The sequence below is a fragment of the Cynocephalus volans genome, chromosome 10, assembly GCF_027409185.1.
Source record: "Cynocephalus volans isolate mCynVol1 chromosome 10, mCynVol1.pri, whole genome shotgun sequence".
NCBI lineage: Eukaryota > Metazoa > Chordata > Mammalia > Dermoptera > Cynocephalidae > Cynocephalus > Cynocephalus volans.
The window spans coordinates 30,611,432-30,636,075 of NC_084469.1; the positions used below are offsets into that span (position 1 = coordinate 30,611,432).

A 24,644-nucleotide genomic window follows, 5' to 3' on the forward strand; every position below is an offset into this window, starting at 1 on the left:
ATTCCAGAGTTACAGAAGATGTATCCGCTCTATGATAATATTGGGGGACCTGAATACACCTCTCAGCATTGGACAGATCATCTAGGCAACAAGTCAACAGAGTAACCATTACTCTTTCAGAGGGAGAGAAGAAATCAAGGGTAATTAGAGGGGGGAGAGAGAGGTGAGTGGGGAGAGATTGGACAAGGAGTATAAAGAATAAGTATGATTTGCAGCAATATATATGCTAGTAATATTGATTTGATCAACATATGTCAATGTTGAACTCCCAAAATATGTATAATCAATTATGATTCAATAAAATTTTTTAAAAAGGATATAAGTAAAGAATATAAAGAATATTGGCAGAGAATATGAAGACTACATATTTCCCCTGTCCCTTATATAAACTATAATTAATTAAATAATTTCTACTTTTGTCATCAGGTAAAAAGAAATTTATTTTTTGAGAGAGAGAAATCTAGTTTTGAGAATGTAGAGTATCAATGGGTGAAACAAAATCCTTGCACAAATTAAGGGAGTAGAAACAACTTAGAAACTAGGACAAAATCAGAGATGCAAAAACTTGGTTGCTTTTTTATTTATAATAATGAAAAATTGGAAATAAAATATCCAATGGTTAAGTACATTTTAGCACACACAAATGATAGCATATTAGAAAGTCATAAAATTTTGAAGAATGAAGCTCAAATATAAAGAGTAAAAAATATGGAAATAATTTTATCCAATATCATATCTTTTTATAAACAAAAAATTATCAAACACGTGTGTGTTCACAAACGTGCACAGGCATGGTGATTAGGTGACGACTACTTGGTTAATCACTGGCTTCTTCATGAGGCAGTAGGTCCAAGTGGGCAGGGACTATGTCTGTCTTGGTCACCTCTTGATGAGCACATTGCCTGGTAAATAGTAGTTTGTTCGGTTAATAGGTGCTAAATAAATGAATGGCGTATTTCCATCTCCATGAAGCTGTGTGAGGAGGAGGAGCACCTGGTTTGGAGGAGGAGGAGCTCTGGATACTCATCCCTCCCCCATTTTGGTAGCTTGGCAGGAAGTTGGTTCAGCAGCTCAGTGGAGGTGCAGGCTGGTAACAGTGGCTGAGCCCCACTGGAGGCTCCCCCGTTTGACAAGTTTACTTCCTCATCTTACATGCTGCCACTCTCACTTCCAGTTCCTACAAATATGTTGAGTGTTTGTTGGGGGGAAGAGTTCCTCTCTACTGTAAAGCTTGCCACAGTGTGTCCAGTCTAATGATGCTCAATCTGAGCCCCCCTTCTAATGTGGGACAAGGAGAGCACAGGGGATCATTGTGCTCTGCTCCTTTTCAGCTTGTTTCTCCACTGAGCCACGTGGTTCTACTGGTTCTCTGCATGTGCACGCGCACACACACACACACACACACACACACATTCTGTTCAAAAGGGGGAAACAGGATGCATTCTGTCGTGTGTATCTTGAGGTTCCTGTGGGATGTTCAGGTAGAAATTTTCAACACACAGTTAGGTATTAGGATCAACAGTTTAGCATCTGGGATGGAGGTAAAAATTAAGGAACATCAGCATGCATTGCCTTCAGATTGATATTAGGCTACAGAGGAAGGGCACCTAGCCCAGCCACAGAGCTCACGGTCAGTTTCCTGGAAGACAGAAGACCTGCAATGGATCTTCAAGGACAGTTTCCTGGGTTAACAGTGTGTGAGAAAAGGAGACTCTCCAGGGAGAGAACACAGTCTTGGTCATGTTAGGAAGGTGCACATAATGGATGCTATTTGGGCTCTGTAACCCAGAGGTGCCCTTCCAAGGACAGCTGTCCACAGAAATCCAGTCTCATCCTAATTCATTGCCGACTTGTCCTTGTCCCAGGACAGCCTTAAGCTTCTATGAGTCTCTTCAATTTATCCTGCAGGGAGCTTCTCCCAAGCCCACTAGTGAGAGCCAGCAGGAAAGTTTTATTCATGAACAGGGAATTGCTAAAATTGTATCTGATGCCTAACGCCACCTTCAACATTAATAAATGTACAGTGGTCCTGGTCTAGAAGATAACTCTAGACTTTTGTCTTCCTTTATGGTGTTGGAGACATGAGGCTGGAAAATATTTAGAGTCAGGGCACTACAGGCTCTGGATTACACTACAGCAGCAGAGAAAAGCGCGAGGCATTTGTTTGAGACTAGAGGAGAAGTCGGGTTTGAGGATGGTTAAAGTGAGCTGTGATGTGAGGTGACTTTGTGAAATGATGGAGAGCACATGGCTCCAAGGATGGAATAAGAGCAAACCCTGCCCCAGGCTCCACCCTCCTCAGCCCCACAATGCCCGCAAGGCTAGAAAGTCACATTCACTACTCTTCACTGTCCCTTCCTCTCCTAAGACAATGTGCTGTAATAAACCCAAACCCCCACATCTCAACTCCATCTCCAACACTGTGTTACTTTCTGGACTTTAAGACTTTCTGAGATTCATTTTAACTTTATTAAATGCTGATAAGAGCACTGGTTCATAGTAAGTGCTCAAAAACATTTTTTGTTAAATGAATGAGTGAATTTTGCCATACCCATAAAGGTCATGACTGGAAACATTTTGAGAAAGTGCAAAACATTTTGAAGGTACTAGAGATCATTATGTCTTTGGCAAAGGCAGGTGTTTGCCTGGCTCCCTCTGGAAGGTACTAATTTCTGAGGCCTCCAGGGGTAACAACAGGGAGGAAAAAAATCCCAATGTGAAAGTGACATCAGTTGAGTTGTTTGTCTCTTTGTCTGTCTGTCCTTTATAAGCCATCCCCTCTGTGGGGGCCACTGGGCAGTATGACTGTCCCTCAACTTTGCTCAAGAAGTGCCCATCCTCTTAGGTGAGTGCCATTCCAAGACCCGCTCACCACACTCACAACCCGGTTTCCATACAAGTGCAGTTCACTCCCTGGACCCTGAAACGGCTTCTCCCTCCCCCTCAAAAGATGCAGTGGGACTTGGGTGCTTGAAGCCGAGAGGTTAGAGAGAGGAAAGACTCAGTGATGACTACAGTTCCAAGCCACGTTACTGGGGGGATGGCCAGGCTGTTCCCAAAATAGTTTAATCAAGAGTGGACTGAGATTGAAGAAGGGAAGTTCAGATTTGCAGAGACTGAATTTAAGAAAACCGTAAGAACATGTTTATGCAGAAAAGGCCATATCATTCGATGGCAGTTATCCCACTGCGGACCTGAGGTATTATTCTCAAGTTTCAATTATCAAGAAATGTCTTCCTTTGCTCTGCCCTTTTCCCCTAAAGGCTCTCCAAATCCAGCTTTTTCCTATATGGGGAAGACTCCATGTGAGTGACTTAAACATTTGTCCCTCAGCCAGAGAGATTGAGGTGGATCACTGTCAATTGTGAGCGTGACCACTTCAGGGCCAGGGAAAGGAAAGCATTATATAAGGGATCATGTACGTGGGCAGTCCACAGTACTGTGACAGAATTTGGCTATATCTGGTCATCAGGCCCATGAGAGTATACATATGAGATGATGTGTAATTAGAGCCGGGAGGCAGAAAAGCGAAAAGCTACGTGAAGGTGGAATTGGAGGCAGAGGGGAATTCAGGGCTTGGGTATTTGCTTACCCAAGACTCTAGCCATGAGAAAGGTCAACTGCATATCCAGCGAGGTAGCTCTACTGGGAATCCCCTGAACCCACCTGCTGGCTCAAGCCTTGAAACTCTCATTCTGTTCAAAAGGTCTTTTTACATTCTTCTTATTCAGTAAAAGATCAGTACTTTGGACCCCCAATTTCCCAGACTCGCTATGGAGAAATACAATACTATTTACTGTTTAGAAAATTTAAAAGGCTGGCAATCGCCAGATATGGAGCCGGAGATGTCTTCAGTGATGGCTCTTCATTTATTTCACTATTTTTTATTTCGTTTCACTTTATTTATGAAAAGTCCAGGCAAGATCTCATGGCTTCACAAGCCAATTTTTCATAGTCCGGGTCACGGCAGGCATCTCACTACTGCCGTCACTTATGATGACATGTCTATGTGAAGGTTGCAGGGACACAGATTGGGAGGAGCACACCTCCCCGCTTCCCCTGAAACTTCCCTTTCATCCTCTGGGATCTTGTGTGCCCAAACTATGGCCATGCCACCATCTGCAAACTTGTGGTTTCCTTCCTAGAACCTTAGCCTCAGGAAAACAATCTTTCCCTTTAACTTTCAAATGTTACACTTGTTCCCCTTTCTATATCAATTCATCTATCTCTATTTGAGTCTGTCTAAATCTTTAACTTTCTTCTCCTTATATTTTATGTGTCCTTACATCCTGGGCTGCTCCTGGACATTGCTATCAAGATCCCATTGGTGGTTGTTATCAAGATCTCATTGTCCTTTTACCCCCACTGGCACCTTCTCACTTTGCTCAGTCTGCTGCTGGTGGAAGAGAGTCATGGATCTGGAAGCCTCAGAAAATGATTCGGTTGTGACTAAGTTTGTCCTGCTGGGCCTAACAGAGTCTCCAGCTCTGCAGCCCATCCTCTTTGTCATCTTCCTTCTTGCTTATGTGGCTACTGTTGGTGGCAACTTCAGCATCCTGGCCGCCATTTTAATGGAGCCCAAACTCCACACCCCCATGTACTTCTTCCTGGGGAACTTGTCCCTGCTGGATGTTGGCTGCATCACTGTCACTGTCCCAGCCATGTTGAGGCATTTCATATCCAATGACAGAAGCATTCCCTACAGAGCCTGCCTCTCACAGCTCTTCTTCTTCCACCTCCTGGCTGGGACGGACTGCTTCCTGCTGACTGTCATGGCCTACGACCGCTATCTGGCCATCTGCCAGCCCCTCACCTACAGTACCCGCATGGGCTGGGGAATCCAGCAAGCTCTGGTGGGCATGTCTTGTGTCTTTTCTTTCTCCAATGCATTGACCCAAACAGTTGCCTTGTCTGCTCTTAAATTCTGTGGCCCTAATGTGATCAATCACTTCTACTGTGACCTCCCACAGCTCTTCCAGCTCTCCTGCTCCAGCATCCAACTCAACGAGCTGCTGCTCTTTGTAGCAGCAGCCTTCATGGGTGTGGCCCCCTTGGTCCTCATCACTGTGTCCTATGTCCATGTGGTAGCTGCTGTGCTACGAATCCGCTCTGCTGAGGGCAGGAAGAAAGCCTTCTCCACATGTGGCTCCCACCTCACTGTGGTGGGCATCTTCTATGGGACAGGCGTCTTCAGCTACATGAGGCTGGGTTCAGGGGAGGCTTCAGACAAGGACAAGGGGATTGGTGTCCTCAACACTGTCATCAGTCCCATGCTGAATCCACTCATCTACAGCCTGAAAAACCCTGATGTGCAGGGCGCCCTGCAGAGGGTGATCATGGGAAGGAGACCCCCCTAGCAAGACTCCCTTCCTCTGCCCTTCATGAATGTGATAGCTCCACTTGCTGCTTCTAAGAGGTATTATGATTAATGCAATTGGAGTGTGGGTATGATAAGAGGGGGTCAGAGACTGGCTTAGGAAGGGAAGTGCAATAGAAATGATAATAGCTATCACTTCTATCATGATCACCACACGCCAGGCCCTGTTCTAAGTGACTAGCATCTCTTAGCTCATTGAATCCTCATAACTGGATGAAGTAGACAAGACTTACAAATTATAGATTAAGAAACTGAATGTCAGAGAAGTTGAGTAACTTTCCCAAAGTCACAGAGCTAATAAATGTCACAGCTGGGATTTGAACCTAGGCAAACTACATCTGTAACTATTGCCTCTCAAAAGTCATAAACCATTTCAAGGAGGAAGGGTATCTATACAGTGGAGAGGAGGGATGGGCAACAGAGAATTAAAAAAGAAAAGAATATCAGTGTGATGGGAAAAAAACTATTTAAATAAATTGAAAATATGAATTAAGAAATTTCTGTTCCTTTAATAAATTTACAGTTTGTTCCAGAGCATCTGGTGCAGGTTGAGGATATTGCTGAATGCCAATTTCAACAAATAAACCAACCAAAGAAAACAGATTTTAAAACCCAATTCTGAGGGAATAGACACTGTTTAGAAAAATCATAGAGGTGAGGTAAAGTATTTTCATACTGAACCAAGAACAACAAAAAATATATGTGATGAAGTTACTTAGAGAAAGAGGTTTGGCTTATGTGGAAAAGACTTCCTGACTGAACGGACACCTTTGCCACCTCTGACTTCAACCTGAAACCAGCCTTCTCCCTCTGTATTGCTGTAAGGAGCAAGACACTTCACCTACCCAGTTTACAGCTTTCAACAGCATTTGCCATAATGCAATAAAAATGCATGCTTATTTAAAAAGTTAGAAAGTACAAAAGTAACAAAAAATGAAAATCACCCATAACTTCATCATTCAGAGATAATCATGGACATTTAGCATATAATTTTTAATTTTTTTATTCATAATGTATGCTTACAAAAATAGAAGTATTCTATACCTAAACCTCTGTAATCTGCTTTTTTCACTTAATATTATGGGTGGATATCTTTCTATGACACTAAATACCGATCTTCCTCATCTTTTTCTATGGTTGCATAGTATTTCTTTGAATAAATGCAGTGAAATGAATTTAATAACCCATTAGTGAACCCGTGTTGGCTCAGATAATCCAGGTTGTATGGGATGCTGCCACACACTTTCTTTTGCACTCATCTGTGCACACTCTCCTAATTCTGGAGGTAAGTCCCCTTGAGTAGAGCGCCTCGGGCAAAGATATGAACTTTTCCAAGGCTCTAGAAAACATATTGCCAAATTGCCACTCAGAAAAGGTAGAACAAATCAATGCTTCCATATTGCGAATTACTTTTATCTTTGCTAATAGGCCAAATTTATAACTCAGTGTTCTTTAATTTGAATTTACTCACTAGAACAGTTAAACATATATATATATAACAGTTATATATATACTAAAATAATTTATAAATAATTATATATTACATAAATATATGTTATAATATATATAACAGTTGTGTGTATATATATATATATATACAGTTAAATATAATATATATATTTAACAGGAAAAATATTTTTATATAAATATGTGTAACACATATATTTCTAAGATGTTTCTCTTCTTAGAAATTTTGAATTGCTCTTAACTTATTAATGGAATTAGTCCCTTGTTTCATGGGTATTTCAGATATGATATGTCTTTGCCAAAGAAAAGTCCTAAATTTATACATGGTCAAATTAGTCAATCTTTTCTCCTATAAGATTTTGGTATCTGGTTTGGTATTATGCCTAGAAAGAACCTTTTTTAACTTTTGAATGGACAGATTCATTGTTTCTTTCCCACTGATATAAAATGACATTTTTGCCACATGCTAAATATCCTGATAGTCTTGGGTCTGTTCTTGGGCTCCCTTTTCCAGAACTACACTTTTTAATCCCTATGGTATTACAATACAAACTAATATGTGGTCGTTAAGGTCTTTTCCTCCTTTCTTTCCTTCATTTCTTCCTTCATCCCTCCTTCCTTCCCTCCCTCCTTCTTTCTTTCCTTATCCATTTTAAAAATTCTGCAAATATGGAATAGTGTCAATGTATAAATTTAGGAAAAACTCACACCTTTGAATTATTGATCTTCCCATTGCGAGACACTCCCTCAAGTCTTCTTTTACAGTATAAGAGATTTTTTTAAAATTAAGAACTTGTGAAACAGAAAATTGAATTTCCTTGACAGGAGGCACATAGAAGTTATCCAGAGTGATTCAAGGGGCTGGAAGGCCAGGCCCTGAGGCAAGCGTAGTGAGTATCTGCTTGTTCTGCAGGAGCTGGCTGCTGAGAATCTCGGAAGCTACCACACGCCACCTGAAACTCTGGAGAAAGATTCCATGTGATTTACTATTCTGATCATTAGAAACATTTGAAGTTAGAAAAGTAATGGAAATAAGCCATTTTTGTGTGTTTTACAGAGTCTACAAGCCAACAGACTCCTGGCTATATCCAGAGCACAGAGGTGTCGTTTACAATACTTCTAAGTAAAACTTATCAGATTTCCCACGGTTTCCAACTCTTCTTGTAAATGAAATCTGTCAACGATGTCCCACAATCTTATTTGTCAGCAGTCATCTAGGGCTAAGTTTCCATGGCCTTCTTTGGAGAGGGCAAGTAATCTTTGCTAAAACCTTCCCACTGACCACATTATCTGCCCTGTCCTTGAAGACATTTGAGTTTGTCATCCCTGATTTAGACACTTGATTTTGGGATGTTCAGCACTACCAATAAAGGTTGGATCTGTAATATATATTTTTTTCCTAGAATTTTCTGGTTCCATGTGAGTCCTAAATTTATAGTACAGGTAACTTTTACTAGCACATAAAAGGTACTCAAATAATACTAATGGGATGAATCATTGTCTAGTTTTATGGAAGATCGTCTCCATATTTAGGAATTATCTAGGGAGAGAAAAGAGGCAGAGACTTGTCATTAAATTGGACCTGATACTAAAGTGGCCTGACATATTTCTATAAAAGCATAATTCTATTAAATTATTAATTGATTCCAAAACCATTTACTGAGCACCTAAAATGTAGAAGAAATAGTACTAAGTATTGAATTCAGAAAAGAGTCACAAGCTCTACCGGCAAGATGATGCCTTGGTATTAGAGGGAGCCAAACAGGCCAATTTACAGAAACACAAAGGGTTATAGATGCTGTGTGTCAGATGGCTTACAGAAACACAAAGGGTTATAGATGCTGTGTGTCGGCTTACATGCTCTTTGAAAGCAAAGCGAGAAGCCTTTTCTGGCAGGGGTATGAAGGTATTAAGAGAAGGCATTCTGGAAGAGATGGAGATTGAGCCATGTATTAAAAGGCAGTGGGTATTTGCCAAGCGGACTAGGGAGGAGGTCATTCCAGGGAGAGTGTGACCTCTTCCAGGGCCCTTTGAGAGTAGTGGTGGGAGTAGGAGATTGTTGCAGCAGGAAAAATGGGAAGTCAGGGATAAAGAACGCAGATGAAGACAGCTCTTTCGAGAAGTTCAGCTGTGATTGGAAGAAGGGTCGTACCGAGGTAGTCAATAGAGGAGCAGCATATTAAAGGAGAGTTGGATTTTGTTTAGTTTTGTTTGAAGATGAGAGGAAATGCATGTTTATAAGATGGTAGGGAAACACCGACAAAAAGGACCACAGTTAAGATGCCCAGGAAAGAGGAGCTCATTGATGGAGTGAGATAGAAAAAGAGATGTGAGAAAATGAAACAGTCATAACAGAAATGCTTGATTTTCTGTATATTAACATATTTATTGGTTGAGAGAAAGAACTCACTAAAGTATTTATTGAAGGAAATACGGTAGAATATAATAACTGGACTCTAGGTAATTGTTATCTCTAATTTACTTTGCTAACAAATGATTTTGTTAATAATTGATTAATTCAATTGTTAACAACATCTATTCATTACAACTGCCCTCGAGGAACTCATAATACACAGAAGATTATAACAAAATATATTAATTACAGTGATAGAGTTTGCATAGCTTGTTATAAAGCCCAGAGACCTAATAATCTCTCATCCACAGAACTTACAAGCATTGAAAACCAGGATTGCCTTGCAATATTCATGTAAAGTTTAAATTTTAAACTATAGATGTGTAGGTTCCTTTTACTTATTCATTCACCCAGTAAATCCTTATTGAAATCCTATTAAACGTTCAGCACGATGCTTGACACGTGGGTACAGAGAAAAAAAACTCAGTCGCTACCTTCAAAGAATTCAGTCTGTTGTGGCAAAGTGCTGTACCAATGTTGGTTGTTAATACATAATCATTATCATTGTGTATTTTCATCTGAGATGTCTCTTAGAATTACTGTCAGAGGCATAAATTTCTCCCTTAGAGGCTTGCATGACAACTCTAAAAACAATGTGAAGTTAAGCATATACAAATACAGTGTACATAGAAATATATATACAGTATTTAAATGTAGTAATAATAATTAGTATATAGTTGTAGTAAATATAGTAATAATTTAGTAATATAGTAATAATTATAATTAAGTAGAGCAATAATCATTTCTTACATGCAAGTACTACTTCCTTATTCAGAAACACATTAGCATCTTATTTGATTTTCAAGACAGCCATGTCTGACCTACAGTGTAGGCACCATTATTACTCTTTATTTTACAGATGAAAAACTTGAAGTGCAGGACACACATGCTTGCTCAAGGTTACAGAGTTTTGAAATAAATCATAGAACTTAACATGTTGAAATCTGGAAGATGGCTCCAAGGATGGGTAGAATATTTTAAACAATTTTGAATAAAGTTGTACATCATCATTACAATTGTTTGTAATAGAGTCTACTAGAAAAATATTATCATGTTCTTCTTTAATAAAATAAGCAGCATCTATAGGAAACCTAGAACCAAACAATACACTTAATGGCAAAACTCTAGAAGAGTCTCCTATAAACTTGAGGCCAAAGTACAAGTGCCCATTACAGTCACCGTTATTTCGGTAGTTTGGGAGATTTTGCTAATTTGCATAATTTTGCATATTGAATTACCTCATTCACATTAATGTTTTTATCTGCCCTGATGGTTCCTCATTACCAAACTTCAGATGCATATATTCGTCAGTCTAAAGGACATTTCCACATGCATTGCAAACCAGACATCATGATTCAACTCATCTCCTCCCCAGCCTTGCTCTTCTTCTGATATCTGTTCATTTGTACACCATCATCTGGTCACCTATATTTAAATTTGAAGGTTACCTGTCCTTGACCCTCTTAGCATCCTTGACTGTCTCATGCAGCATGCACGTACGAACCAATAAAAATGAACTGGAAAGTATCCACAAATATTGGAGTTCTGACACCTACTCTTTCGTGTTCCCTCTTTGTTTTGTCTCTGATCACATTTCCACCCAACTCTAAACTTTCTTACTCTGAAATCTTACTTTCTCCTGCCTCTGGCCCCCAAAATTGGTGTTTAGCCTTGGTCTCTAGTATTAGAACTTCTGTTTTCTCCTACGCCTTTCCACACCCAGGCCCCTCCTCAAGGGGCCCAGCCTTGAGACCTTGAGTTGCTCAGTGTTGGCCTCTTGTCTCATCCTGCTATCCAGGCCTCTTTTGCAAGAGAACCTCACAGAATTGTTGGCTGTTCTGTAGGTATGTTCTCCAGCCCTTACTCTAGGATGTGAAAACTGCAGGGAGTCACTGGTTCAACGTGGGTCGGGAATCTCTATTTGCTGACCAGAAACTGACAGGAATAGCCCAGAGCTATGGAACCAGTACTGAAAATTCCCCCAAGAAAATGAGGATATAAATCTGGCCTACACTTAGCTTGCCCTGTAATGGATCTGGCACAAGACCCCATATGGGTAAGAAATACACGTAGCCACAATCTTCCCCTGAAGATTAGTATATAGGGAACTTTATCAGATGGCCAATGTGCGACCCAGTGGTCCCTGATATTCCCCATCTGGAAACTTATTAGCATACAATCACTTAGTGCAGCCAAACCCTATACTTATTGGTGCATCCATCATTTCTATTAATAAATTCCTGAAGCTCTCATTTTACCTGCCTCTTTAATATATTTTAATCCTGCTTCAAAATTATAACCAGGTAAATTGCCTCTAACTTGTGTCTAAATAGGAGGTAGAAGAGTTGCTTATACTACAAGAGTACATCGTTGATGGCCTGTGACACATACTTTGATATGCTGCCTTTACAAGCCTGACCACAAATCCACTTATTATGGTCATCTTTGATTTGGTCTTCATTGATTACCTTTTTTTCTTGAGAATGAGTTGCATTTTCCTGTGTCTTTGTATGTTGTGTGATTTGGAATTGTATCTTTGACCTGATGAGTTATACATTGCAGAGACTTTGGATTCTGTTATGTTCCTTTGAAGAGAGCTAATTTTGTTGTTGTTCTTGTTTTGTTTTTTATCTATAATTTATAGTTGTTATCTATGGGAGAGTTGTCTTAGTAGGAGCTACTCCTCCAATCCGGAAGCCAGAAGCTTTCCAAGCCCCTTAACTTGGGACAAAAATTCATCAGTCCTTCCACTTCTCTTGAGGAAACCCTCATGCTTTTCATAAATAAATAAGAAACTGGGAAGCTCTGGCTGTCCCAAGACTGAACAATTCCTATGCAATGACAATATGAGAAGGCTGGCTGACTTCCTATGGGACTGCACGATCACATGTTTTCTAGGCCCCGCATCTCACAAGGTCCTGGTCTGGCATCTCTAGGCTGACACTAAGTGCCTTTCTGAGACAGAAATTTAAATGCTTTTTCATTTGGTGTTTAGCCTAGGAATATGGATATTATATTCACTGAGCTGAGGTAGGAAACCCTTAGAAAATTAAACCTATCCAAAGATTCCAGAATATCGCCAGTACGACTGCTTCCCCTCTGGTCTTGCTATTCATTGGTCCCCAGTAAGAGTAGTGTCATTGGAGAATAGAGGGTGGAAGCAAGATTGCAATGGGTTAAAAAACAATTAGGAGGTGATTGGGGGAGGCAGCCAATCAAGACTATAGTTTCAATTTTTAATGAAAAGGAGGAGAGCTTGGAAGGATATTAGGGATCAAAGGAAGATTTTTTTTTTAATAAAGAAAGACATGAAATGACTAAGAAGAAGAAAGAATGAAAGTATAAGAGATACAAAGATTATTGTTTAAAGCACATCTCTCTAAAGCAGATGAAAATATGCTTGTATTGGGGGAGGGCAGGAAGGTGAGACCATTCACATCAGCTTTCTTGATCTCTGTGAAATAAGAAACAAGGTGGTGTAGTAAGAGGATGGATAGTGAGGGTTTGGGGGAGCAGTCGGGGCTTCGGGAGAGGAGTAAGGTGAGCACAGAGGGGAATGGGAGAGGGGCCTGCCTGGGCAATGTATATCTTGAACTTGGTAGATTAATGAAACTAAAGGATTTTACTCAAACAGTTCATTTTTTCAACTGAACAAATGGATATGGATGTGGAAAGACTGAATATTGTGAAACATTGATTCTTCCCTAATTATAGATCTGATTTTTTTTAGTCTATGCTGAAATGAACCACTTTATAAATTTGAAAAACATAGTTTACTTGAACAAAATGAAGAAGATAGGTAAAATTATCATGAAAGAGAAGATTGATGACAGAAGGTATCTTAAAATATAACATAAACTTTCAAAAATTAACACAGAATATTACTGGTAAAGAATTAACAAACAGATCAATGGAAACGTATCAACAGTTTTAAACTCCTTTTACCTACTACTGTAATAACTGCTATTACTACTAATTATATTAATACCTATCTCTTAGCAGGCTTACCATATGCCAGGCACTGTACCAACTACGTTGAATAGATTATTTAATTTTACTTCTACAATAACCCTATAAGGTCTTATTCCCATTTTAAGTGTAAGTAAAGTGAGGCTCTCAGATGTTAAGAAATCTGCCCCAAGTATACAGCTAGCTAGCAAGTTGAGAAGCCAGAATTCAAAGCAAGACAATCTGATTCCAAAGCTCACATTCTTAACCATTGTACTGTACTGCCTCAGAGATATGCTTTAGTTGGCTTTTCATAAAACTAAAAAGTGGAAATAAAAACTAAAATTTCAACAACTGTAGAATTATTTTAAAGTACTCATCATGAATTATGTTTGATGAGGTGATGAGAACACTTAAGTTTTCTTTAAAAGTAGAATATTGGTCTGCTGACCAAGAGGCCCAAGTGAGTACACCAGGCCTGCACTGCATCCGGGCTCAACCCAGGGACAGTCCCACCCACACTGCAGCACCAGAGAGGCCTGCCTGCCTGCCAACTGAGCAGCCACCCAGGTGAGTGTGCTGGATAGCACCATACCCAGGTACAACACAGCTGCAGGCCTGCCCAGACCAAGCACTGAAGAGTCCCGCCCACTGACCAAACAGCAGCCAAGGCAGCCCCCCCACACACTCAACTGCACTGATACAAGAAAAGTCACCAGCAGAACCTAGAGATAGAGGAGGAAGTCTTCCCCCTTAGAGCCCACTCCAGAGTGATAGAAGAAACAAGTGTTCTACCAGATGACCAAACATCAGCATAAAAATAATAGAACTACAAATAAACAAGAAGATATGACACCACCAAAGGAATATGGTAATTCTCAGGTAGCAAACCCCATAGAGCAAGAAACCCTTGAGATGTCTGAAAAGGAATTCCAAACACCGATCTTAAGAAAAGTCCAAGAAATAAGAGAAGAATCAATTAGAGAACACAATGAAACAAGAAAAAATATCTGGGATATGAAGGAGGAAATTTACAAAGAGATTAATAACTTAGAAAATAATGTAACAGAACACCTAGAAATGAAGGGTTCTCTCAATAAAAAAAATAAAAATAAAAAACAGAACTGAAAGCTTGAGCAGCAGGCTAGAGAAAGCAGAAGAAAGAATTTCAGAACTTGAAGACAAGAAAAAGGAAAAAAGAATTTTAAAAAGTGAAGAAAATTTGAGAGAGCTAGCAGACAACAAACAGACAAATGCAGCAAGAACATACATTGGGGAAAAGACTGCCTCTTCAATAAATGGTGCTGGGAAAATTGGACATCCATTTGCAGAAAAATGAAACTGGACCTGTACCTCTCACATATACCATAATCAACTCAAAATACATCAAAGACTTAAGTATAAGACCTGAAACCATAAAATTACTAAAGGAAAACAGGGGAAACACTCCAGGAGGTAGGAATTGGCAAAGACTTTATGAATAAAACCCCAGAACACAAGCAACAACAACAAAATAAATAAATGAGATTACATCAAACTAAAATGCTTCTGCACAGCAAAGAAACAATCAACAGAGTGGAAAGACAACCTACGTAATGGAAGAAAATATTTGCAAACTATACATCCAACAAGGGATTAATATGCAGAATATGAAGAACTCAAAAAACTATACAGTAAAAAAAAAAAATCCAATTAAAAAAAGGGGAAAGGAGATGAATAGACATTTTTCAAAGGAAGACATACAAATGGCCAACAGGTACAAGAAAAAAGGCTCAGCATCACTAGTCATCAGAGAAACGCAAATCAAAACCACACTGAGATATCACCTCACCCCGGTTAGCCTGGCCATGATTGAAAAGACCAAGAATAACAAATGCTGGCGAGGATGCGAGGAAAGGGGAACTCTTCCACGCTGTTGATGGGACTGTAAATTAACACAGCCATTATGGAGAACAGTATGGAGGCTTCTCAAACAACTTTACAATAAAAATTATGCATTAATTAAGCCAACTTTAAAAAAAGTTATACCTTAAAAAAAAGCAATGTGAAAAGTCAATGAGAGGAAAAGGTGCCAGAATCAAGTTCTTATCCGGGGCCCAGCCTGAGCTCCAGCATGGGCACACTCTCTGGCCGTGGCAAGTCACCTAAGACCCTGGATCTTATTTTTCCCATCTAAAACATGGTAACTGTATCTTTCCTTCTTTTTTGAGACATTAGGAGACTGGAATGATGTCAGGTACCTAATATTTCTTAATAAAGTCCAAAATATTAGACAAATGAGAGAAAACCTTAAGGACTGAGGTTGTTTGTCTGCCTTTGGATTCCTGTGCAATCCCTGGGGGGTTAATTTTTAGGGCCTCTAGGTGCTAATTAGCTCCTATATAGACAAAGCACCAGGACAGATTCTCTTGGCCCCTGCCTCCCTCCCTTTATAAGCCTTTTGGAGACAGGCCACCTTGGGCCAGCTTAGCTGTCGCTCCCCTCTCCACAAGAAACCCCACCCAGAGGGTCCAGAGTGCACACAGGAAGGTGAGCCCCCCATGAGCTTTCCCACTGCTCCGAGCCTCCTATTCCCTTCCTTCTTGAGCAGAGGTGGATGAAAATTACTCATAATCTTCACATGGCTTTTTTCTGGTTGATAGGAGAATGAAAGACTGGGTGATGCTTGGATTCAGGGAGTGGTAGTGAAATACAACGATGAGGTTTTTCACTGTACGTGGTTGGAAGAATGAAGAACCGAGCTGGCACATATGTAGAAGAAAGTCAGAAGGGACTGATTGGGAGAAAGAGCAGAGACACAGAGAGAGTCCGGGGAGAGCCAAGGCGGCTATTGAGGTTGATCCTGGCAGAGAGAACAACGAAATCAATATTTATAGATTGACTCTTATACACCTAAGTTAATCTAGGGATAATGTAGTACAGCCTTTCATATTACAGAAGGGAAATGAAAAAATATATATATATATACATATACATACAAATACACATACACACATAGTCATATATATGGTAAGGGTTTTGGGAGACAGCAGGGGTTGGCAGAAAAAGAACAAGCTCTCCATTCAGAACGAACTATGACATATGTGACCTTAAACTAGTTAATTTTTGAGGTTCACTTTTCTCATTTGCAAAATGATTACTTATATTTGAAAATTTGTGTAAAATTTAATGGGCTAACGTATAATGGAGTAAAGTGGAGTAACATACCTGACAAAAAGTTTATATTCAAATAAATGCTTGCCTGCTATTTTCTCTTCCTTCTTGCCTTCCGTCTTTTCTTCCTTCTTTTTTCCTTTCCCCAAGGTCTCAATGCTAGTTAGTAGTAGAAACTTGCTTATAACACAAATAACACAAGCATCTGCACTCCAACTCCAGAGCTCTTTCCACTGTGCTGAGTTGTCCTTATATACTAAAAGAATGAGGGAGAGAGACTTGGCATGGCTTTGTGGATGGAAGTTACTGTGTAGAGCAAATTGGACCTGAAGGCCTGGAGTAGACCGAACCTTGCATGGACAGGCAGGGTGAGACATGATCAGAGAAGTGGGGAGTGAACAAATTTGACCAGGATAGAAAGATGTAGCTGCTGCTCAGAGCAAGGCTGAACTCTATCACTATGCTGTGCTGCTATGATTTCAAACACAGATTGGGATTGTCTTCATGTTAAACTGGGAAATCCATCTGGGAAGACACTTCCTAAGGTGACAGGGCTTCTCACAAATACCCTCTGTCCTCTCGCCAGAATAAATAACCTGTATCATCAAAGTGCCCCCGCCCAGGAATGGCAGGTGTTGGGATATTCCTGATGAGTCCCCTTGCCACCACTGATCAGATTCCCTGGCTTAGGTCTTAGCTCCCACTTAATAGCTATGCAGATCAAAATCACTCAGTCACTCTCTTTCAGAGGAGTAGAGTGAAGCATTGGAGAGCATTGACTTTGACACCAGGCTGCCTGGGTTTGAATCCCAGTTCCACCGCTCACTAGCTGCATAACTTCAGGCAAATGAACTTACCTCTTTGTGCCTCAGTTTCCTATCTGTAAGATGGAGATTATACTCGGACCTACTTCATAGAGTTTTTTGAGAATTAAATGAGGTAATACATGTAAAATGCTTAGAACATAGTAAAGCCTCACCAAGTATTAGTTATTATTATAACAACCTGAGGTGTTTTAAGAAATTATATAACAACCTGAAATATATAGCATTTCAGGTTGTTTCAAGATAACATCTCAGCTTGTTACAAAAGTTCTTAAAACACAGAAAGTATAACAATATTCAATATAAAATGATTGAATAAAAATATTAGTTATTATTATTATAACCTATCTTATAGGATTTTTGTAAGGATTGAATGAGGTAATACATAAAAGCCACTTGGGCAAAATAACTTGATAAATATCAAGCAGAATTGCTTGATAAATGTTGCACGTCACTGGCTGTCCTCTGATTTCACCATCTCCGGGGAACATCAAATGCTCCTACACTAACGTCAAATGCTACATTTTGCTGGGTCTCCCCAGCAGTCAGGGGGAGATTTTATGGGAAAAGCTCACAACAGAAGAAATGTATCTTCTCCAATGATGGAGCAAGAATGGATGAGAAAGGGATTATTGCCTGTTTGCTTTTTACAGAAGGAAGGAAAGGGCTAAGATTAATCCTCAGGCTCTTTCACCCACAGTAATAAGTGTGCTTCAGATTTCTAGTTCCTTCATTACAGCCAGCCTTCCTGGCCCCTAGACAAGACGCTCCCAACCACCCGTCCAAGAACATCCACTTAACTTCAGAGGGAAAAGAACTAGCAGAGTATGTGTGCAGTGACTTTTTTCTTCCTCAGCTATGCTCAGAGAAGGTCTTTTTCTAAGACTTTATCAATGCAGAGTGGCTAGGAATCTGTTATTTTTTCTCTATCTTATATTTTAGTGAATGTAGGAATTCCCATGTTTTAAGCAAGACTTCTTTCTTTTTTAGGGAAATGTGTTAATTTTCCCTTTTTAATTTGCTGATATTGATGAAATCTGAAGTCATGTTACCTGCATGTCCTGTCTCCTTTGTGACACTCGGACATTTCCTGTCCTCTATTTCCTGAGCCCAGAGGGCTCTGTCTTCCTAGTTTCACTGTCTCATCCCCCAACTCCCTCTGACAGCTCTGTTATGCCTGTGTTGTTCTGAACCCAGGCAGATTCAACCTCTCTGAGAACTCTACATTGGGGAATCTTCCTGCCAAACTACATTGTGATCTCCTTGAAGGCAAGGGTGCCTTTTCTCCTTACTTTGTTGCTTCCGTAGCACCCTGGCCAGGACAGCTGTATTAGATGGAGAAACCATGATGCCTGGCCTACCTCCCACATTCTGGAGGGGGGTCTCCAAGGCACATGTTTAGGTCAAGACAGGCATTGCTACTCTGCTCTGGATCTGAGTGCAGCTCCTTATATAGCCGAAATTTGCCGAAGCCTGGGGTTGTAATAGAAAACATAACCTGAGCTTACAATGTCTGAGGGGCCAGTGGCTGGATTCCCACGGAGCAGATCAGTAGTGGTCCCAGCTGGGAGGTCAATTCTGCAAAGGAAGGCACTTGTCTTTTTCCCCAGGAGGTTCAGCACTGACCTAACAGAGTGTGAGACCAGCAGATAGCCAACAGCTTTTCTAGAATAGGACAAGACAGAAGTGTCGGGAGTACTGTGGAATCTCCCGTGGTAGCCTATTAGCATAACCTACACTCTGTCTTGTACTATCAATTTTGAGTGGCCTTACGTGTGACTTTGGGCAAGCTACTCCTCTTAATGGTTCAGTTCCCTGTCCCTTTCCTTATATGCAAGTACTAGAATGATTCAGGTTGTTAATTTTCTACAACATCAGAGAAAGAAAAGATGAATTAAAGACTGGGGTGCCTAAGGAGCACTTTCTTTTTCTTTTTTATTTCTTTTATTGACGCATAATTGATTATACATATTTGTGGGGTACAGAGTTGAATATTAATATCTGTGTACAATTCATGATGATCAAATCAAGATAATTAGTATTCTCATCTTTACAAAATGTAATCATTCTTTGTGATTCTTAACCAGTTTCTCACTAACCCCCTTTTCCGTCCCCCTTTCCCGTCTCTAATTACCACAGTTCTGTTCCATAAGGAGGACTTTCTTAAGGAGATGGGACAATGACCCGAGACTGAGCCTTTAAGGATGGAGTTTTGGTGTGAGGAAGTGAAAGAGTGTTCTAGACAGAAAAGAGCACTGGCACAGCCATCGAGAGAGGGTGGCCCAGAATATGCAAAAGTCCAGAAGAAGGTACCTTTCCAGAGCCATCTGTTCCAGTCACACCTGAAGGACTTTTGCCTTCATGGGTTTAACCCTCAACTGTCCAGGCATCTGTGGAAATATCATAACTTCCACCATGTGTGTGATAGAGTGGAAGTTAGCTAAATATTTCCTGAGACTTTAATTCCCCTCTTTTCCCTGGGAAAAGTTCCTGATCTTCCACCACAACCACACACATACACAAATCAACAGACTTCCCCACATCACTTAATAGCGACTCCATTTTTCCAGTAGCTCAGGCCAAGGACCTTGATTCTCTCTTTCCTTACTCTCTGTCATCTCTCTTTGATTTCGTGGGGTCTTGGCCTCCACTCTTCTCCTTTGTGTTGCTCCTCTTCCTATACTGTGCTTTCTAGAACCACTTATATTCATTTATTCATTGAACTAGTCAGAGATGCTAATATGGTATTAATAATAGTTAAAATACTGAAGCACTCTTACAGCATGTTGGTAAATGGCGACTGTCCTGAGTACCCAGAGCAGTTCCTTCTGCCCCTGCCTCTTCCCCAGATCTCTCCCTGAACCAGCAACTAAAGGGTCAATGCCTGGCACAGTAAGGGATGCCAAGAGCCTAGTCAAGCTCTAGAGTGGCATTTGTTCCAGTTATTAGGTGTTTCCCCAGCACCCGGTAGACATAGATTAAATGCCTACTATGTGTCACTATCCCCCTTTTGGCAGGTCCAAGTCTTCTCTTCCCACCACAGCTCTCGGCAGTGGCCTATGGAGCCAGGTGCCTGGCGGAACAGGACAGCTGTCACCGAGTTCATCCTTCTTGGCCTGACAGGTAACAAAGGACTGCAACCCATCTTTTTTGCCATCTTTCTCTTTGCCTATATCATCACAGTTGGGGGCAACTTCAGTATCCTGATCGCTGTCTTTGTGGAGCCTAAACTGCACACCCCCATGTACTACTTCCTTGGGAACCTGTCTCTGCTGGACATTGGGTGCATCAGTGTCACTGTTCCCCCAATGCTGGCATGTCTCCTGGCCCACCAGTGCAGAATTCCCTATGCCGCTTGCATTTCACAGCTTTTCGTTTTCCACCTCCTGGGTGGTGTGGACTGTCACCTCTTGACAGCCATGGCGTACGACCGCTACCTGGCCATCTGCCAGCCCCTCACCTACAGCACCCACATGAGCCGTGAAGTCCAGGGTGCCCTGGTGGGCATTTGCTGCACCATCTCCTTCATCAATGCTCTGACCCACACGGTGGCTGTGTCTGTGCTGGACTTCTGTGGCCCTAATGTGGTCAACCACTTTTACTGTGATCTCCCAGCTCTCTTCCAGCTCTCCTGCTCCAGCATCCACCTCAATGGGCAGCTGCTTTTTGTGGGGGCCACCTTCATGGGGGTGATCCCCATGATCCTTATCTCAGTGTCCTATGCCCACGTGGCAGCGGCAGTCCTACGAATCCGCTCGGCTGAGGGCAGAAAGAAGGCCTTTTCCACATGTGGCTCCCACCTCACTGTGGTCTGTATCTTTTATGGAACTGCCTTCTTCAGTTACATGCGTCTAGGCTCAGTCTCAGCCTCGGACAAGGACAAGGGGATTGGGATCCTCAATACTATCCTCACTCCTATGCTTAACCCAGTCATCTACAGCCTCCGGAACCCTGCTGTGCAGGGTGCCCTGAAGAGGGTGCTAACGGGGAAGAGGACACCAGCATGAGAAGATGGGGACATCAGAATGCCCCTCTGTCCTTTAGCACCCCCCCGACCTTCTTATGCTGAAGGCCTGGCTGTGGGGCCAGGGAGATCTTTAGGGATGGGTCAAGGGCTGGGAGGAAGGTGGATAGCAGTGGTCAGCGTGGAATATGATTGGCCTTGGATCGGGGAGAAAGGCTAAAGCTTAGGTAAAAGAGTATCTAAGTTGCTTATAGAAAATGGATTAAAGACAGATGGGAGAAAATTATCATGTGGATCTGGAAATGGGAGACAGACTACTTTGCATTTTTAAAAATTTACTGACTTCAATTGAAATATATTTAAAATGTTAATTAAAACAAAATGTTTGCCCCCCTTTTTAGATAAACTATATTTGTATTGGAGTATGGGTCTAGTTTTTTAAAGATTCTATTTTAAAAAATAAGTCTGGGATTGTAAAGTTAAATTGGGGTTCATTACACCCTAGAAGCGGGGTGTTGGTAGCAGTCAGAGCACCCTGCCAGCATGTTCTTCGGAACAACATAAACAAAGGTGTCATCAAACACCTGTTCCCAAAACCAGTGCTCCCTTCCTGACTCACTCCTCGGTAGGAACAGCACGTGTACGTGTCAGTGCACGAGCCGATCCTCACAACCCCACCCACAGAAACATGAGAACGTTTCATCACATGTTTTATGAGAAGAAGCATTAAGAAGTAGTATGTTTTGTTCTTATTTTTTTAATTAAAAAATTTTCTTTCATTGTACATGTTTATGGGGTACGATTTGTTGTTTCAAGACATGCACATGGTGTATAATGATTTACTTAGAATAGTTAGCCTATCTATCACCTAAACATTTATCACTTCTTTGTGGTTATAACATTCAAGATCCTCTTTTCTGGCTATCTTGAAATATACGATACAATATTATTAGCTGTTATCACCTAGAGCACCAGAACTTATTCTTGCTATCTAACTGTGACTTTGTAACTTTGTACCAGTCTACCAAACTTTCTCCAGTCTCCCTTCCACCTCCCACCCTCTTTCCTCTGGTAATCACTGTTTTACTTTCTATTACTTTCCGTTTTTAAAAAAATTTTAATTTTCTTTATTGACCCATGATAATTATACATATTTATGGAGTACAATATGATATTTGGGTACATTCAAACTGTGTGCAATGATCATATCAGGGTGCTTAGTATATCCACCACCTCAAATATCTGTCACCTCTTTGTATTGGGAACATTCAACATCATCTCGACTAGGAAAGATACACAGGACTTTGTTGTTGACTGTGGTCTCCCTATATTGCTGTAGAACAGTAGATCTTGTTATTTCTATCCCCCCACAATTTTGTATCCAGTGACCACCCTCTTCCCATCTCTCCGTTTTTATGTTTAATGGCAAAGTACAATGATTTATATTGGGCATTTTGTTTAATTTATATGCACAGGCGGTTCTCTGGCGGGGCTGGTGGCGTGGGACATCCCCAGCCAGTGTCAGGAGGGCAAGGCAGTACGGGTGGAGCCGACTGTCACTCCACCACACCCTGGACTCGGGCCCCCGGTAAACTTCCTGTTACTGGGAGGCAGATACCATCTCTGCGGCCACCAGTTTGGAAAAACGCCTAACCAATTTCTGGTTGGGAATAGTGTGGTAGGAGAGTTCCCAGGTCCGTTTAAACCTGCCGGAGAGCTGTCTGCAGGCGGGCACTGGACTCGTCCGGACCAGGGGGATACAAAGGTAAACAGCGTGCTGCGGGCTCCTCCCCCGAGGAGCTCATGCTCTGGTGTGGGAGATAAGACAAGTACACAAATAACCGCGATACCAGGAGGAAGGTGATAAGTCCCGAGAAAGATCTACGCAGTGCTACAAAGGCACCCAGAGCGACCGGTCATCTGTGCCTAGCAGAAACCTGGTAGACTTCCTGGGCGAGGCGGTGCCGAGCAGGGTCTTGAAGGCCCAGCTGATAGACGAGGGTTGCAGAAGACACGCCCCAGCCCAGCCCAGTGCGCACAGAGCACAGAGAGGTGCGGTCAGGGAGGCGGAGACTCGACAGAAACCACACACCCTGTGGGGTCGCCACTGCACAATCCAACAGCCTGGGCGAGAGCACATGGAACAGGGAGAAGTCCTGCACGGGAAGTGAAAGCTCAACAGAGATCACAAACCCTGTGGTACGTGATCCAGCAGCCCAGCAGGGTCCAAGCTGACCAGAAAGGTGGCTCCCTGGAGAGGCCAAAGACCTGAGGCAACCATACACACAAGGCACTAAAGGCCAACTGAGCAGTCACAGAGGTAGCATACCAAATTGGCAACCACAGCAACATCTTAGTTAGTCAATAATCTCAAACTAGTGGACTGTGAAACCCCCTGCCACAATGAATAAACATCAAAAAAAAGATACCAGAAATACAAAAAATCAAAAAAGTACACCACCAAAAGTTAATAAATCTCAAACTCTAGATCCTATAGAACAAGAAACCCTTGAAATGACTGACAAGGAATTTCGAGTGATAATCCTAAGGAAACTGAATGAGATACAAGAAAACTCAGCTAGACATCATGATGAAATGAGGAAAAGTATACAGCACCTGAAAGAGGATATGTACAAGGAAATCGATGTCCTGAAAAAAAATGTAGCAGAACTTGCCAAACTGAAGAAGTTATTCAGCGAAATAAAAAACACAATGGAGAGTTTAACCAGCAGGCTTGTCGAAGTTGAAGAGAGAACCTCTGAACTTGAAGATGGGCTGTTTGAAATAACACAAGCAGACAAAAAGAAAGAAGAAAGAATCAAAGACATTGAAGAAAATCTGAGAGAGATATCAGACAACCTTAAGCGCCCAAATATCCGAGTCATGGGTATTCCAGAAGGGGAGGAAAATGGAGATTCCATTGAAAACATGTTTAACAAAATAGTGGCAGAAAACTTCCCAGGTATAGGAAAAATCACAGATCTTCAGATCCAGGAAGCTCAACTATCTCCAAACGTATTCAGCCCAAAAAGGCCTTCTCCAAGACATGTCATAGTCAAATTGGCAAAACTCAGAGACAAAGTGAGAATCTTAAAAGCTGCAAGAGAGAAGCATCAAATTACCTATAAGGGAGCCCCAATCAGGCTAACATCAGACTTTTCATCACAAACCCTAAAAGCTAGAAAGGAATGGCATGATATATCCAAAATACTAAAAGACAAAGATTGCCAGCCAAGAATACTTTACCCTGCAAGGCTATCTTTCCGAAATGAAGGGCAAATGGTATATTTCTCAGACAAACAAAAACTGCGGGAGTTCACTACCACACGACCACCCTTACAAGAAATCCTCAAGGGAGTACTGGGTTTGGTTCCTGAAAAATAACTACCACTGCCATAAAAACCCAAGAAAAATCAAAACCCACTAGTATAATAAAAATGTCATTCATGAAGAGAAAACAATCAAACAAAGACACTATCTACAACCTAAGGAACCAAC

The 24,644-nt window shown here is 41.3% G+C and overlaps 2 protein-coding genes across 2 annotated transcripts; both read left to right on the forward strand.

The window, feature by feature from the left end:
- The first annotated feature begins 4,412 nt into the window (after nucleotides 1–4,412).
- On the forward strand, nucleotides 4,413–5,357 carry LOC134387318 (putative olfactory receptor 3A4). Its single transcript, XM_063109821.1, has one exon. The coding sequence runs from the start codon at nucleotides 4,413–4,415 to the stop codon at nucleotides 5,355–5,357; it is 945 nt and encodes a 314-aa protein (XP_062965891.1).
- A 14,884-nt stretch (nucleotides 5,358–20,241) lies between these two features.
- Nucleotides 20,242–21,189, forward strand: LOC134388803 (olfactory receptor 3A10). The gene has a single exon (XM_063112114.1). The coding sequence runs from the start codon at nucleotides 20,242–20,244 to the stop codon at nucleotides 21,187–21,189; it is 948 nt and encodes a 315-aa protein (XP_062968184.1).
- The last annotated feature ends 3,455 nt before the right edge of the window (nucleotides 21,190–24,644 follow it).

Bases quoted from the DNA above. Each gene is read 5' to 3' on its own strand.
- LOC134387318 (XM_063109821.1), top strand. From the start codon at position 4,413: ATGGATCTGGAAGCCTCAGAAAATGATTCGGTTGTGACTAAGTTTGTC.
- LOC134388803 (XM_063112114.1), top strand. From the start codon at position 20,242: ATGGAGCCAGGTGCCTGGCGGAACAGGACAGCTGTCACCGAGTTCATC.